General features: G+C 52.7%; 8 protein-coding genes across 8 annotated transcripts; 5 read left to right on the forward strand and 3 right to left on the reverse strand.

Moving 5' to 3' along the window:
• Nucleotides 1–334: 334 nt before the first annotated feature.
• On the forward strand, nucleotides 335–1655 carry SETTUDRAFT_153612 (uncharacterized protein; the record flags this gene model as incomplete). Its single annotated transcript, XM_008027229.1, has 4 exons — nucleotides 335–487; nucleotides 548–621; nucleotides 671–1085; nucleotides 1134–1655. The coding sequence occupies 4 exons, from the start codon at nucleotides 335–337 to the stop codon at nucleotides 1653–1655; spliced, it is 1164 nt and encodes a 387-aa protein (XP_008025420.1).
• Nucleotides 1656–1905: 250 nt separating this feature from the next.
• Nucleotides 1906–2762, reverse strand: SETTUDRAFT_31155 (uncharacterized protein; the record flags this gene model as incomplete). Its single annotated transcript, XM_008026842.1, has 3 exons — nucleotides 1906–2217; nucleotides 2268–2619; nucleotides 2680–2762. 3 exons carry the CDS (start codon nucleotides 2760–2762, stop codon nucleotides 1906–1908), a joined length of 747 nt encoding a protein of 248 aa, XP_008025033.1.
• A 658-nt stretch (nucleotides 2763–3420) lies between these two features.
• On the forward strand, nucleotides 3421–5325 carry SETTUDRAFT_88585 (uncharacterized protein; the record flags this gene model as incomplete). Its single annotated transcript, XM_008027230.1, has 4 exons — nucleotides 3421–3744; nucleotides 3832–4098; nucleotides 4215–4965; nucleotides 5018–5325. The coding sequence occupies 4 exons, from the start codon at nucleotides 3421–3423 to the stop codon at nucleotides 5323–5325; spliced, it is 1650 nt and encodes a 549-aa protein (XP_008025421.1).
• An 894-nt stretch (nucleotides 5326–6219) lies between these two features.
• SETTUDRAFT_89557 (uncharacterized protein) lies at nucleotides 6220–8376 on the forward strand (the record flags this gene model as incomplete). Its single annotated transcript, XM_008027231.1, has 2 exons — nucleotides 6220–6443; nucleotides 6549–8376. The coding sequence occupies 2 exons, from the start codon at nucleotides 6220–6222 to the stop codon at nucleotides 8374–8376; spliced, it is 2052 nt and encodes a 683-aa protein (XP_008025422.1).
• Nucleotides 8377–8494: 118 nt separating this feature from the next.
• On the reverse strand, nucleotides 8495–9739 carry SETTUDRAFT_135206 (uncharacterized protein). The gene is made up of 2 exons (XM_008027232.1): nucleotides 9615–9739; nucleotides 8495–9540 (listed from the first exon to the last, which is right to left on the reverse strand). Exons 1-2 carry the CDS (start codon nucleotides 9674–9676, stop codon nucleotides 8601–8603), a joined length of 1002 nt encoding a protein of 333 aa, XP_008025423.1. The 5' UTR covers nucleotides 9677–9739; the 3' UTR covers nucleotides 8495–8600.
• A 537-nt stretch (nucleotides 9740–10276) lies between these two features.
• On the forward strand, nucleotides 10277–12213 carry SETTUDRAFT_153616 (uncharacterized protein; the record flags this gene model as incomplete). The annotated part of the gene is made up of 3 exons (XM_008027233.1): nucleotides 10277–10414; nucleotides 10475–11211; nucleotides 11259–12213. The coding sequence occupies 3 exons, from the start codon at nucleotides 10277–10279 to the stop codon at nucleotides 12211–12213; spliced, it is 1830 nt and encodes a 609-aa protein (XP_008025424.1).
• Nucleotides 12214–13880: 1667 nt separating this feature from the next.
• Nucleotides 13881–15029, forward strand: SETTUDRAFT_19367 (uncharacterized protein; the record flags this gene model as incomplete). Its single annotated transcript, XM_008026711.1, has 2 exons — nucleotides 13881–13941; nucleotides 14038–15029. 2 exons carry the CDS (start codon nucleotides 13881–13883, stop codon nucleotides 15027–15029), a joined length of 1053 nt encoding a protein of 350 aa, XP_008024902.1.
• Nucleotides 15030–15163: 134 nt separating this feature from the next.
• On the reverse strand, nucleotides 15164–16160 carry SETTUDRAFT_178796 (uncharacterized protein; the record flags this gene model as incomplete). The annotated part of the gene is made up of 2 exons (XM_008027234.1): nucleotides 15164–15582; nucleotides 15635–16160. The coding sequence occupies 2 exons, from the start codon at nucleotides 16158–16160 to the stop codon at nucleotides 15413–15415; spliced, it is 696 nt and encodes a 231-aa protein (XP_008025425.1). The 3' UTR covers nucleotides 15164–15412.
• Nucleotides 16161–16198: the final 38 nt, after the last annotated feature.

A 16198-nucleotide genomic window follows, 5' to 3' on the forward strand; every position in this document is an offset into this window, starting at 1 on the left:
GAACGGAATAAGAGCAACAGACGGTTTCCGGCCGTGTGCCCAAGGTATAAGGGACGCTTTGCCTCGCCCGCACCTGCACGCACCGGAAGTGGGGGTTGGATTCACTATTCCTCATTCGGCTACACGCAGGATGCAGTACCGTCATTGATCTCACACTGACCTATACGCATCGTCAACATTCCTCTGTGCCCCGGACCTGCGGTACAACAGCGGCTGCAGTCTCCTGTCAAACTAGATTAAGCGGGGCAGGAACCGCGCCTCTTCATTTCGAGCATTATTTGGGTGGCCCAGCCCCCCGAGCAAGCCCAGTTCAATCAAACCTCATACAAGCAACATGGGGAACTATTTCTCCTCCCGGGACAAGGACGAGTGGAAGAGCGACGTGCCACACGCGACGCAGACGGGCACGTTTTGTGTGGTATGTGGCGGCCCATTCGACCTCGAAGGCGAGGTTTCCAACATGGACCCTAAAGACCCAAAATTCGAGGTACGCTGTTCTCCCTTTGAAAATATTGCTTTTTTGAGCGATCGACTGATCAGTTTCAAGTGGCTCTATCACCTTCGTCTCGTTGGTAGAGTCGAAGACGTTGAACACCATGTAGTAGCAAGTACAGGATACTCGTGAGTACTCGTCTGCTGACGCCATATAATTGACTAAGTCATCAAACAGACTGAACAACCTATCCGACCTACCAGAAGTCTTTCTCTCGGAGCCTGCTTCCTTCAGGCTCACTGGGTCTGGATACTTCCACATTGGCGGACCGAATGGGCAAGATGACGTCTGGGTCGACGCGCTTTATTATGCACCCGACCATGGCACCTTGTTTCCGTTGCACGATGTCTGCTTAGCAACAAGCTGCAGAGCTATAGAGCATCATCAGTCTAGAAAAGAGGATTACAATAGAAAACCTGCTCTGGAAATATTGGCTGGTTTACTAAGTACTAGCTTCATACAACGACAGCAGCAGGATGGATCAGATGGTACAGTGAAAGATATTTTCCACCTTTCTACTTCCTGTAGCACATATGGTCCCAGGAGCGTTCTTGCTTTGAGCGGGCTAGATCATTGGGATGGCGGCTATGAAGTAAGTTCCAGTACCTTGTGCCCCGAGCATACAAGTAACACCCCGCAGAAGTTTTACACAAATCCAATCGAGCAGGCTGATACCAATGCTTTCGTGCAAAGAATCCTAGAAAGCTCGCCGCGCACCAAAAGCGAGTCCAAATTCGTCCAGATACCATCCCGCACACATCGGGAAATCGAATGTCTCCCGAAAGAGCTTCTGGATGTCGTCTGCAGCTACCTGCCGGTCCCATCAGTCATAGCATTACACCAAACTTCCAAACTGCTCGCATTGCAGATCCCGCTTGATGCAAATTTCTGGCAGAACACTCTTGGTGATGGAAGTCTGCATCCACATATCTGGGATCTGGATACGAAGTGTATCGAGAAACAATTACCACGACCAGAGGTGACGCCTTTCGATCCCATGACTGCTTGGGATTGGAGGAGTGTGGCCAAGCTTCTCGCAACGAAGCACTTCCCAATAAATGGGTGTGACGACCGCTTGGTCGACATGCCCGACGGCTTCTGGAATCGATGCAGGATTTGGGCCATTGTTGAGGAAGTATTACGGGAAGGTGTTTTCGGATGAGTAGAAGAAACTCCAACCATACAGATGACAGTGATTTCTACTTACTGCCGTTCTTGACGAACAAAAGCATTCGGTACATGTAGACGCTTCATGCATATCCATGTGTTCATATAAGGATCTCAACATTCCCAATGCACAAGTCGATTCGTGTATCAGAAGCTTCGAGGCATATTCAGTCTTCAGTTTATAATTCTCGGCCATGGCACCCAGCAACCTGCTACGCACTCAGAGCCTACGAATCCATGCGCCTTTACTGCTCTACCATGGCCGCCACGAATCTCATCCAGCTGGTGCCGAACTTCTCGTAGAACTCGCAAGTTGCACTGGTCACGAAGAGATACTCTGCACGCGTGCGCAGCGCCTTTGTCAGAGGTTCCACCTCGGCTTCCGGGACGGAATGCACCATGTACGCGGTCCGCGAACGATCGTACGGCGACGTCGCTAGCCAATCACGATATTCCTTCGACATGAAGTGCTCATACGACGTCTCCACAATCACAGTGATATCTGGTCCTGGTGCAGCCAGTCCAGCGTTCACAGCTGTACCAGGATTATGAATGACCTGTACCACCATGAGCGCAACTACACTTGCATCATTTTGCGTCAACGTACCATTCTTTTACCGGAGAAACCAGCGCTCTGGACCTTGTCATCGATCCCGTCCAGATACTTCTTCGCTTCCGCTGAGAATAGATTCACCGTTTCATCGACAAATACGCCATCGACTTTCATCCGCTCGTCGTTTCGGCCGCGCTCGGCATAGGTCTCAATGTCTCCGCAGATGTCTCCATGAGGCCGCTTACAGTACGTCGCTCGCACATAACCAAGCGTGGTAACATTCGGCAGCGCATTTAGCCTCGGTATTTCTCGGACGTAGTCTTCGTTAGGCCACCACGGTGCGCTTCCGGGTCCACTGTTGGGATTGATTATAACCAAAAACTCAAGTTGAGGGTGTTGCGAGACGCTGGGAGAATGTTAGTGGCGTCGGGAGAGTCCGAGTAGGGAATGAATGGGAAGAGAGTACGCTGTATAAAGAGGCTCCCAAGCACCCGGATTCGGGTATATGTACAACGGAAGGAGAATTTTAGATTGGGGAAGCGGCGGCATTTTTAGATGAAAGATGTAGTTGGTGCGGGGAGCATCGAGTGTGGGCTCTTCTCAGAAACCACTTATGCGCTGACTAATGGCGTGCAGCCGTGGAGCCGATGTAAGCATAGCGTCGGTTGTTGCTATTCCAAAATAAAGCCATTTCATAGCAATAACGACACATCTTCGTCCAGGTCATTTTGTTTGGCCAAAAGATATGAGAGTCGGAGAAAAAGTGTGAGGCGCATGTAGTGCATCCACCATCATACAGCCCATGACAAGCTGAAGATGATCACAAGAAAATGTAGTGGTTCGACATGCGGCGATATCAATTTATATGTCCTTTAAGAAGAGAAGGAAGCGGAGATAATGGTTGTGATCTGAACTGGCACACAAAGTGCTCTTAAGTCCTTGGACTGCTCCGCCGAAGTTGCTCGGCGGAGCAGTCCAGCCTCATCTCACGTCCACCGCTTGTCCTCCGAACTCCAGTCGCCCCCTATCCAGCGAATCGGAAACATATAAGCACAGCTGCAAGGTAAGAGGTACATTCCAAAGGCATATATGAATACCTCTCGTCTGCATTCTCGGCTCTCCACTGCGCTTCAGCATTCATCTCAAACTTGTCTCCATCAGCATTTGCAGACTCAATTCTCAGTCCCCAACGGTATCGAACTTTGAAATGTTTGACAAAAAGACCGACAGCAAAGCTGCTTCTGATGCAGTGCCGCAGTCTGAGAGTGGTACTACAACGCCAGATCTAGTTGCTGATGAAAAGGCACCCGTCAAGCAGGACGCAGACCCGGACGTCACAGAAGAGGCTGAGATTGACAAAGAGGATGCAGCCGGCACTGCAGAAGAAGAGTATCAGACTGGACTGCCATTGGCGCTGGTCATGGTATCGGTCCTACTTACTGTCTGTCTAACATCTCTCGACATGACTATTGTCGGGACGGCCATTCCCAAGATCACTGATGAGTTTCACGGTCTCAACATGGTGTCGTGGGTGAGTTTTTCTTCCAGAAACCTATTCCTTCCCCTTATCATTTCCCTCGATTTCCACAAAGCCATTCTTGCTAATAATCGTTCTTAGTACGGCTCCGCGTACTTTATGACATTTGGCGGTTTCCAACCCGCGTCCGGCAAATTCTATCGCTATTTCCCGATCAAATGGTCTTTTCTCGGAGCACTATTCATATTCGAGCTCGGAAGCCTGATTTGCGGTGTTGCGCAAAACTCGACTACGTTTGTCGTGGGGAGAGCGATAGCGGGTCTTGGTGCGTCGGCGGTGGTGACGGGTGCAATGACTATCGCTGCTTTGGCTGCTGAGCCTGCGCAACGGCCCGTACTCATGGGTCTTGTTGGCACAATCTATGGGCTTTCTAGTGTTATCGGGCCTCTGCTTGGTGGCGTCTTCGCGGATGAAGCATCATGGCGATGGTGGTGAGTAAAGCAAGCCTCTTGACATGTATTTAGGCTAGTCGACTAACGAGCCAAAACAGCTTTTACATCAACCTTCCTATCGGCGGCGCTGCCGCAGTACTTATATTCTTTTCATTGAAGATGCCGTCAACTGCGACTGTAGAGGCAACTTTGAAAGAAAAGTTCCTGCAGATGGATCCAGTTGGTGTCTCACTCGTCATGGGCGGCATCGTCACATTCATCCTGGCTCTGGAAGCTGGCGGTCAAAAGCATCCCTGGGACAGCAGCATGGTCATTGGCCTCCTCGTTGGCTTCGTTGCGATACTAGTAGCCTTTGTCGCATGGGAAATCTTTAACGGCGAGCGTTCGATGATCCCGCCCCGACTCTTCCGTGAACGAACTATCTGGCAGCCAGCAGGCTTCATATTCTTCTATGGAGCAGGATATATCGTACTGCTGTACTATCTTCCGATATACTTCCAAAGTATCGACAACCGCAGCGCAATCAACTCTGGAGTACTCAATCTGCCACTGGTTCTGTCGCTGGCACTCGGAAGCACAGTCAGTGGAATTGTAGTCTCCAAGACTGGCCTCGCTGCACCTTTCATGGTCGGCGGCGCAGTGATGGCGACTGTAAGCACCGGCCTGCTCTATACGTTCGACATTGGTACAGGAGTCGACAAGTGGATAGGATACCAGATTTTGTACGGTGGTTCGGTTGGCCTAGGCTTCCAAATGGGAATCAACACCGCCCAGGCTAATCTGAAGACTGTGGACATGTCTTCTGGCACAGGTGTTATTTTCTGTAAGTTGGGAAAGCACCTGTTTCAATCTACAATGCTAATGCAGTGCCGCAGTTTTCCAGACCATCGGTGGCGCCCTGTCTCTTTCTGCAGCCCAATCAGGGTTCGCGAACCGTCTGATCAATGTGCTTGCCCGGACTGCGCCAGATGTCAACCCAGGGGCCGTAATTGGCACTGGGGCCACGCGGATAAGAGTTTCATTTAATGCCCAACAAGTCCCTGGGATTATTGAAGCATATATGGCGGGTATCAAGGTCACTCTGGCACTTGCAACTGCTTTGACTGGGATATCAGCCTTGTTTTCACTACTGGTACAGTGGAAGCGGCTTAATCTAGGCAAACTACAAGGCGGTGTTGCCTAGTGCTAGGCTGTCAATTGCTTATCATAGCGGGAATGCATCACGGGATATTATCACTGGAGGTTATGGCGGCAGATCTGCGTAGACATAGACTGTACAATCTACTACTATCATCAAGATATCCACTACATTGGGCGTTTCATCTCAAATTTCCTAACGCTTACGCAGCTTTGGAGTGACTCACTTGACTCTCAGCTGACATCTTTTCTTGTGACGTGGCACCCGTATCGTTGTGTGATATCTACAGCCATTGTCAACAGAATACGCCAAGTAATTGGGCATTGAATGAGGGCTTCTAAACAGAATATGATTGCACCAGAGCATACCGCTTCTGCTAGACACCTGTATCAATTACATAGCTGGCGTTGACTAGATGCATTACGCCCGGACTAGTCTGTCATCTTCGCAGCATAAGCTCAAAAACAGTAAAATTTGAAACGGCGAGTGCGAGCCTTCGAATTAACTTCACGACTGACATTTGCTAGATACACAATGCTTCGGTGCATCTGTAATCATTGCAGCAGCGACTCAGAAGGAGTCATCATAAAAAGGCGTACCTTAGATCTGACCGGTTATTTCCGTTGACGCTCGGACTTTAGCGATTTTGCTTCCACCGAAGTTCGTTCGGAGGTGTGATCTTGGCGATGACAAAGATGTGGCTGGCCTTGTTTGCCAGCACTACCTATGATTTCTCATTCAGTTCGAACTTGGCCATCTTATCCGCCGAATATTACGCCGTACGGTTCTCGCATCGTAATAGCTCGGTATGCTAACTTGAGCTTACTTACCCGATTACACCGGAGAAATCTACGGAGTACATACTAGTACCACGTTACACTGCATTCGGCTAGTCGAAAAAGTGGGGCACAACCCTCCAACGGCCCCTACTCCGCGCTTATGGAGACATCTCGTCATCATGCTGAGGAGGCAAATCTCTTCGAATATGGCACCAAGCGGCGCAAGATTCGCAAGGGCACGACAAGCTGCTGGACCTGCAAGAAGCGAAAGGTGAAGTGCATATTCACTGGATCAGACGCAGTTTGCGAAGCCTGTCGGCGCCGGGACACGCCATGTGTTCTCCAGGACGAGCCAGAAGAGAGCATCTACGATCGAAGGAACACGTTCAATCAAGCCAACTCGTTGCACCACCTGTCGCGTGAGCAGCTTGTGGAGCGTCTGCAGAGAGCAGAATATCTGCTTGCACGATCAGAGAATTTGGCATTTAGCGATGGACAGCTTCCGACCCCTTCTCCGGCAGCGCCAACCCCTGAACAGACGGTGTTTGTTGCAGATAACGAGAGTATCTCACATTCCCTACGTCAGGCATTTCCTCTGCAACACGACATCGATATCGTGTGCGGCTCAGATCGCATTCCGACCTTGTTCTGCTACCATTACCTTATGGGCTCCAGAGACGGCTCAGAGTACGATGCACGTGCTTTCGCGGATGAGTTGGCCACGATTCCCGACCCTACTACAACACCTCCCATCCTAATGGCCAAGCAAATGCTCCTTCTTGCTCTGATGTTTCAGTATCTTCACTGTAGCCAAACCGAGCGCTTATCAGAGCACCCCATGGTCATTACCAATCGCCTGGTGGAGAGTGTTGTCCAGTTGGTCACAAGCAACGATCGCCTTGTGGGCTGTATTGAGGGTGTGGAATGTATTGCCAGTGAGGCGTTGTTTCAATCCAACTGCGGCAACCTTCGTCGAGCCTGGATAGGTTTCAGAAGGGCCATGGTATTCGCTCAGCTGATGAAGCTGGATTTACCCGATCCTCCACCAGTCAAGTACATCGATGCAAAGCGCAGGGTGGATCCTAAATATCTCTGGCTGCGTATCGTCCACAGTGATAGTTATCTCAGTCTGATGCTAGGTCTAGCACACGGAGGCCAAGCATCCACACTGCAGCCTACGATTCCAACAGAGCCCCCTACCTGCAAGATTGCCCGGGCACATACTCGTGTTGCATGCCGCATCATCGACCGTAACCGGCACAAACCACAGGACGACTATATTGACATCACGCGGGCTCTGGACCAGGAGCTTTTATGCATTGCAAGAAGCCTGCCATACAAGTACTGGCTCCTCCCCAATGTCACAACACTCCATCCAAACACCGAAGAAGCCTTCCAGGAACTCGTTCGGCTCCGCGACCAGCTCTGCCACTACAACCTTCTCCACCTCCTACATCTCCCCTTCCTCCTGCGCTGCGGCAAAGACTCTGAATTCAACATGTACTCGAAAATCACGTGCATCAACGCAAGCAGAGACGTGCTCAGCCGATTCATGGCGTTCCAGAACTTCCGGCCCATCGTAACGCAGGCGTGTCATTCAGCGAATTTCTTCGCCCTCATGGCCAGCATCACCATCCTGATTGCGCACATTGACAGCTACCGCTGGGACCAAGACAGCTTCCTCATGCACCAGCGGCTCAGCGACCGCGCAATGGTCGAGCAGCTCGTCGAAGGCCTCGAGCAGCTTGCAGAATCTGCAAATAATCTGCTCACGAGCAGAAGCGCGGCGCAATTGCGCTGCTTGCTCGAGATTGAAAATGAGGCGGCCAGAGGGAAAAAGGGACATACGGGTGCGACTACGCTGACGAGACTGCAGCAGCAGTGTGGAAATCACTGTTCACTTGCAATACCGTACTTTGGCATCATCAAGATTGGGTCCGATGGGATTACAAAGCAGCAGCAGCAGCAGCAGCCGCCACCATGTCAGAATGCAGCGTATTCACCATCTGCAGCTCAGGTATTTCCTCCGACCACAACGAGTATCGAGGATACGTTTTCGGGACTAGTACAAAGTCCCGGTTCGACAGACATGTCTGGTTTCAGCCCTTCGGCACTCGAGGCGGAATCGTTGCAGACACCGCTTTTGGGATTAGACTCTACTGGAGACTCTGGCGAGATCAGACAGTCTGAGTATCCGGATCTCACTGCGGGGGCGGATGATTGGGCATTCCAGGGCGTAGACGCGGCGTTCTTCGATTCACTAATCAGCGGTTCGAATTGGAATCAGACGGCGCAGGCGGAGCTGGGTGTATCTTAGTACTGGCTGGTGAAGGTTGCAAAGCTTTGTCTGGGTATTCTCTATGTCGTATGGTGTGTATGAAGATGCGTTTCACTTGTTGCGATCAATGCTGCAATACTCGGGAGCAAGTGTAGTCTAGATGTTCATATTCGATGCATGCTTAGCTAAAGTCTACACGATCTGCTTAACATCGGGTATACAGCGGTTACAAAGACTAGATTAGGCAAAGAGAAACAACGCTTCTAATCCTGCACCTTGTCCAACATGCTCTTTAATATCCTGGCCGTGCTCCTCATGCCCTGCAGCGCATTCTCGTCCGGCCCCTGCCCAGGCGTCCATGCCGCGTGTGCAAAGTCAATCATCTTGACCTCGGCAAGCTTGGGCAGATTCTCCTCGTCATCCTCGTCATCGTCTTCGGGATGCGCCGATCGCAGCTTTTGCTTTGTGTTGCCGTATTCCTCCACGTCGCCCTCGTACACAAGAAGTATACTGGCGCTGTACATCCTGCTCTCTTTGCTCTCGAATACTTCTTGGATGTCTTTGACCTCACCGAGAAAGTACGCAAGCACTTCTCTCGCACGATCGAGCTCGGCTTCCGACTTTGCGCCAGGGAAGATGTAAGATGCAAAGCCCTCGTCCACATTCTCGGCGTTGAACTTGCGCCCATACATTTTGTTGTACACCCAGTACCCACTCTCCCTGTCCACATCAACGTACTCCTTCAGGTCCTCGGGGACGTCTGGTACATCGGCGCCTTTGTAGGTGCGCATACCCGCTATCCTGAAGCCGAGGCTGCCACTCGTAGTCTCCTTGCTGACAGCATCGAGGCGATCCCTCTTCTCCTGCTTGGAGTCGTCGTCCCATAACCGCGCGCCAAGCTTCAAGTCCAAGACGTTGGGCTTCTTGAACCCATGGGTGATGTTCTCAAGAACTATGTGCAGGTCGGTGTCCAGATGCTTTCCATGCAGTCGCTCAATGGTGCCGTCGGCCGTCTGTACAGTCCCGCTCTCGATGCTCTCTACGGCGGCAGTCTGGTCAGCTGAAAGCGACAGCTGACCCATGAAGGTGGGGAGATGGCGCGCAAGATCGGGGTGCGCAGTGAGAGATTCGTAAAAGTTGATTTCGGCAAGAGTACATGGTTTGACTACGACAGCGCCAGATTCATCGCTGAGAACGCCTTCGCTGGAGTTGTTGTGTTAGTTTGTATGGGTCAAGCGACGAGGCTGAGTAGGCAGCCGCCTATGCGACACACGTACTGGCCGGCAGCGGCATTGCCGTATGCTTTTAGCTTGGATGCGTCATAAGTCTTGGTCGCCATGTCGCTGTGTATGTAGAGGAATCTTGACCTGGCGATCTGAGCTTGGGGCGTGTTGTTGGTGTTGAAGTGCAAGTTGGCTGAGCTTGTTGTGGGGTGTCTCAGGACCCCACTGTCAGTTGTGTTTCACGGCAACGGCGAGTCAAACAGAGCTGGTATGCAGCGCCTCATGATTCATGCTGTAGCAAACACCAGAGCCATCACTACTGGCAACATCAAGAAACAGGTTGATATTGATTGAAAAGAATACAACCTTGGAACTCTGCACCTTCTGCGTTAATCCCCAGCTATATGAAAATATGATTGATTCTCACTCCTAATCACGTCGAGCTCCGCGCATCGCTCGCATCCTTCACCATGACTTTAGGCTTTTCTCTTGGTGACACAACCTTATCGCAAGGCGGCATGGTCACGCCTTCCATTCTGGCAAGTTTGCTCTCACTTGGCCAAACATGCAAACGAGAAGCTCGCCGCCACTGTCTGCAGCTATCCACCTGTCGCGCAATTCGGACGCTGCAATCATCAGTACACCCCACCTCATATCTCGATTCTCATCTCTTCATTTCCCTCTGCTCTTCCCAGTAACTGGCAAGCGTCATAGCAATGGATATGGCGAGCCCAATAACAACACCTGCGGCGGATACTGAACCACCCAACGAAACGCCTCAGAGCACGACTGCAAACCCGATAGCTGAAACTGCAGTCCAAGATCATCCTGATGGCGCCGAGATCCGTCGTCAAGTACGTCTGCCGTTCCACAGACCTTGGCGAAGACTTATTGCATACTGACCGTCAGTCAAGGTGGAGTATTACTTCTCTGATGAGAACCTACCTACAGACAGGCATTTGCTGCAATTCTGTGGAGGCCGTGAGAACCTCCCCGTCTCCATCAACCGCATATGCGGGTTTTCGAGGATGCGGCAGTACAAACCCAAGAGACTCGTCGTTGCGGCCCTTCGTCTGAGCACTTTCCTAGAAGTCTCTGACGACGGGAAAACTATCAAGCGCAAAGTGCCGCTGCAGGGAAAATGTATCCTCGACCCGGATTTCTTTGACGATGAAGATATTGCCTACGACCCACGCGTTCAAAAGGCTCTCGCTCAGAAGCCAGTGCAGCAGCCAATGTCGCTTCTTGAAAAAAAGAAGGCTGCAAACCCAGGGGTGCCCAAGAATATGCTCAAGCCCACAGGGTTCGAGAGAACCTACATGGAGCCGGTCCTTACGCCCGAGGAAGCTGCACAGGAGGACGACATGTACGATCCCGACAAACATTTTGTCGAGCGCATGGAAATTGCCATTCAGCGCTTCAAACAGAAGCGTCGCATGCACGAAATGTATGCACACGTCTTTAATAAACTAATGCGCTTTGGCGGTGTAGAGTCCGGCCCGCGCATGTACCAAGGACTATCGACAAATGACATGAAAGACATGGATGCCGAGGAGCTTGCGAGAGCGCTTGCTACTCATCACATACCTTGGGACCGTGCCAATCCGAGTCAGTGGGTGGTTGATTTTGTCGGTGTCTGCAAGGCCTTCTTGTAAGTTTATCCTTGTCCAGCATCGCCAACGATATTAACGTCAGCAGGTCATCCTGGTATCCTGCTCACTATGGGTATGCTTCAAACAGCATCAAGAACGCTTGCCAGGTGCCCCGATCCTTTTTCAGGTACCTGCGATTTCACAGAGTCTGTCCGGAGTATGACGGTCAACTCGCTGCGGCGCTTGAGATTTGCGATGCCGCAGAAGAACAGCTCCCCAAAGTGCACGCCATAGGTCTTGCCTTGCCAGGAGATTTCAACAAAGCCGCCAGCGTCCTATTCGGTGGTACCCAGGCCGGCATGTACACTGGTGACAAGTCTTGGGCTGCGGAGCTAGGCCAGGATGGTATGAAGATTGAAGAGATTGGCATGCGCGAAGAAGAGGCTAAGATCAAGTTTGGCACTGGACTGGCTGTCTTGGGCTCGGATGAGCAGTTTAGCTTGTACGAGTCGTCGAGTATGAGGGTCCTCAGCAACGACTCTGCCTGTCTTGAAGTGATTGGCATCGACCTGCCTAGCACAGACACCAAAGCAGCTTACGCCGCACAGAGCACCATTTACCAATACAAGGTCCAACTCAGATGTCTTGGCAAACTTAGCTGTAAGACGTGGTACAACGACGATTGCGACGAATTCGACCTTCCCAGAGATAGCGGCAAGTACCCCGACGGCAAGCCCCGTGAGGCTGGCAAGAGCCGAAGCTACGAGTTCTGGCTCGAGGAAGACATTCTTCGAGACTGCTTTGTGGGCATGAAGATGGACGCGAACATCCTGGTCCTGTCAGGTGGTTTGAGCATCCTCGACGATGTCAAGGAGACCATGTGCAGCTTCCACGTCTGGCTGGCTAATGAGCTGTGGATGGAGCGGAAGCCGAAAGAGGTGCGGTGGCTGAAGAAGGGCATGGGTCTTGAGGATGACGAAGAGGAAGAGGGCGAGGCTGCTCGTGAGGCGAAAGCGGTGACTGATCAACGGGCTTCGGATGGCGAGTTTGACGATGAGTGAAGTTCGAATTGAAGGGTGAGGTAGGGGTCTTTGCCGCAACGCACGATGAAACATTGGCTCAAGGCTGGTGCGTCGGACTTGATAGCCAGCCACGTGGACGAGGTCTCATCAATTGGCATTGCAGACATGCAGTGCGGGCTAGATTGTGGTGGCTATGGAGAAGCCGATGGATGGGAGGGCTGGCGTGTGCACTGTGTGGTTAGTTTCTGGAATTGATACGCAGCAACGATCCCTGTGCGTCTACACTAGTCATGGCTCAGCTAAATAAAAGGAGCAAAGTGCCAAAGCTTATAGACGTTCTCCACATGATATAAGACGGCCAAGTAATAACGTCAGATGAAGGTGTTCTCCCCCCCCCCAGAGCGAAGAGCAGGATCTGCTTAGTTACTTGTAGGGTCTTGTGCATTCACAAGGCTGCAAGGATGGGCCTTTGGGCCAAGGTTTGAGCGTCAGCTGGGCTGCGCCACGCTTGTGCGCCTCAGTTTCATCGACCGTTGTCTTCTGGGCGCGCTTTAGCTGTCGAGGGCACCGCGACACGAAGCCAGGACTGAAACCGGAAGCCATGCCCGCTCCTACACCATGGCGGTAGCCAAGAGTTCCGTTCCTTGTAGCCTCGCCCAGCCAAGAGGCGCCCGCAAAGCACACGGGCGGCGCCTGTCGTATGCGTATGGATGTCGTCGCTGGTGCTCAAGGCGCTATAGCGATCGGCCTGGCCGGGGGAGAGCAACGGGACACGCGTGTGCGTGCACACGACGGCTACGCGCAACCAGAGAGGCGTGGCTAATACTTGGCGTGCTCAAATGCCGTGCCGTGACACGGCGTCAGTCTGCCAAGCATGCGATGTATCGGGCCCATGGCGGCCAGAAATCTGCATGTTCACCCAGCGAGACGCGCTCGGTATTACATTCTGCTTACCCCCATCTGTGGCATGCCACCTGCTAGCTCCCGCGGTGCCCGTCAGCAGCACATTGGGGGGCAAGTAATCATATAGTATTTAACCGCCGCAACAGGCGGAATCGGGAGGCCGTCCATGTGTCCACCGCCTCGCCCCAAGTGTGCACACGTCGACAGCATGCAGCGCGCGGGCAGCGACCAGGGCAGAGCAGAGAGAAAACCGTCGCACCCGAGCTACCCGTCCACGGCGCGTCTCGCATAGAAACCTTCACCAGGCAGTCCTAGTCACAGCCGCGTGACAAGCAAAGTAGCGGAGGGTGGATTGGTGTCCAGGCATGCCAAGAGCTTGAGTGCTCTTAGCAAGCGGAGAAAGGGTGGCTTGGTAAAACGTAAGAGCAGCCTGCCGCAAGTTCCCGTCTCTTGTTATTATTGCTCATTTATCTCCGCACACAGTTGCTGCTTTCCTCTGGGCTATGCGGCTTTTTCCTGTTGCTGCTGGCTGACTGAGAGACGGCGTCCCGAGTAGCGGCCGTGGCGGTCTTTTCTCCTTCCTCTTGCCGCGCCACCTTACCCACCACGCCACGACGACGACGACGACGACGACCACGGCGAGGCCAATGGTTGCATGCTGAGCGAGACTCTGCCAACCTACACCGTCCAGAAGCGATACGTTTGGGGGAGGCGGGGGCACCCAACACCGACAGCCCCCGAGCGTGCAGAAGAGAGTTGTTGTGGTGGTGGAGACAAAGGTCGGGAGATTCGGTGCTAGGATCATGGCCGCCGCCGCCTGGCTAGCTGCGCGGGCAGCGGAGTTTCCCAAACGGGATCACATCAGTACGTCCAGCCTCACGCTTCGCACTCGCACTCGCACTCGCACTTGGACTGCAACCCGACACGAGGCATATGCGCAGTGACACTGACATGCAACAGCCGACAAGATCGTCAACCCATACATCTATGACCCCTCGTGCGCCCTGGCCATTGTCGGCGTTGTCGTCGTCACGCTCCTCTCCGCATACTCCTTCTCACAATATCTGCGCAACCGCTCGTGGTTTCTCTGGGCCGCCATGATCGCCATCCTGATGCTGGACCTCGGGTTTGTGTGTCGCCTCGTGTCGGCGTACAACGAAGGCCAAGATGGGCCCTTCCTGGTCTCCTGGCTGATGATCTTACTCGCACCCAGCTTCCTGGCTGCCGCCTGCTACATGTCGCTGAGCAGGGTCATCTGGTTCAGCTGTCCGGCCGAGGCCCTCAACTTCAAAACCCTGTGGTGCTGGCCCGAATGGATCACGCCCACCTTTGTCGCCTTTGACCTGTTTTCCTTTGTCATCCAGCTCATTGGCGCCGCCCAGATCAGCAGGCACTATGACCATTCGCCCGCCGGTGACCGCACCATCAGCATCTCCGAGCGAAAAGCCCTGCCGGGACGTATCATACTCGTCCTGGGCCTGGTCCTGCAGATGACATGCTTCATCAGCTTTTCCGTCGTCTCGATCCGCTACTTTTACGTGTCGAGGCATTGGTCGGCACAGGACCTGGGCGACATGCATCTCTGGCGCAAGCTCTCGTACACCATCAACTTGTCTTCTGTCCTCATTGCCCTGCGCGCCATCTACCGCACCATGGAGATACCGCACGACCGCGAGTACGGGCTGCAGTACTTGCAGAGACATGAATGGTGCTTCTGGGTCTTTGACGCTGTGCCCATCTTGTGCGTTTTGCTCATCTTCATTCTGTGGCACCCGGGCGCCTATCTTCCACGCTCGTACACGGGATTGCGGCTGAACAAGCTTCAGGCGCTCAAGGAAAAGGATGAGATTAGTTCCATAGCCAGTGAGAGTAGGGCTGGCGGGTACGAGGCCGAGTTGAATGAATTTAGGCCAGAGGACTTCCACGATGTGAAGGCTACGAGCAAAGTATAGCACCAGTCACTAAGATTTGGCATCTAATAGGCGTTTTATGATGTGATACCAGACGCGTTCAGCGACATGGCGTTTTTTTTTTCGTTTCATTTGCGATGATACCATACTCAATGTTACTATGGGATTTTGAACTACCGATATTTAATTTGTATCTTGACTCTGGCGCCACTTGGAATCTTGTGACCACGCGCTGTATAGCCTTTGCTCCTTTGCATGCGCTGTGTACTGTCTATTTTTGTGGGCGGCAGGTTGGCCCGCAGACTTTGCCGTCGAATTGCCTTCGTTTGGACATTGCGCGCCCAACGGTATGTCACCGGTCTCAATGCCATTGGCAAGTGGCTGAGGATATAGCATGACCAATCTCTTTCTGCTCGTCTCATTGCTCATATGTCGGCCTGGTAGTGAATCCTGAACTTCTTGTTGGCACGGTCGGCCGCGCGTGTTTGAAATTGCTCGCCATTCAATTCAAAGGTCAGCGGCTCTTTTGGAGTTTCACCCTCGCCACAAGCAAGCGGCACTTGAAACCGAAAGATGGTGTGTTCCTTGGGCACAGCTGCATTCGTTAGATACCTACCCACTTACCTTTTTTGTGCCTACAAACTTACATTTGAGAACGTTGTTCTTGGTTATCATCTCAAAGGTAAAGCGCGTGTCGCGTACAACGATACCCTCTAAGCCTACGCGACTCACGCATCGGCTCCTCACCACAGTCATCAGCGCGCCGTGCATATCCGCGGTCGCGAGTATCTGTCCACTGGCGTTTGGAGTGATGAAAACGCTCCTCGACGCATCATTCGCACCCAGCACCTCCCTCATGTATCCTACCCATAGCTTATGCAGCCCCTCATATATGGCATACTTTTGCTGTTCCTTTGGTATCTCATTAAGACCCAGTGCGCGCTTCTTGGCTGCGGATAGCGGCCGAGGCTTGTTCTTGCTGCGCTTCCGGGCGGATTCCTTGCGGTCGTTGAGAGCGCGGCGGCGAACGGCGCGCGCTGATGGGGTCGGAGACGTTGCGCGGATGAAGAGAGGTCGCTTTACCGCACGTTCCTGGTAGTGCGACTCCGCCGTCGACGGGGAAAAGGCGCGCTGAAGGAGTGTCTGAGCGATGTGCGGGGTGGAATCTGCCATTGCAGCTCAAATGCTGCAACCCTGGAATATGTTTTTGC

The sequence above is a fragment of the Exserohilum turcica genome (genome assembly GCF_000359705.1).
Source record: "Exserohilum turcica Et28A unplaced genomic scaffold SETTUscaffold_2, whole genome shotgun sequence".
NCBI classification, from domain to species: domain Eukaryota; kingdom Fungi; phylum Ascomycota; class Dothideomycetes; order Pleosporales; family Pleosporaceae; genus Exserohilum; species Exserohilum turcicum.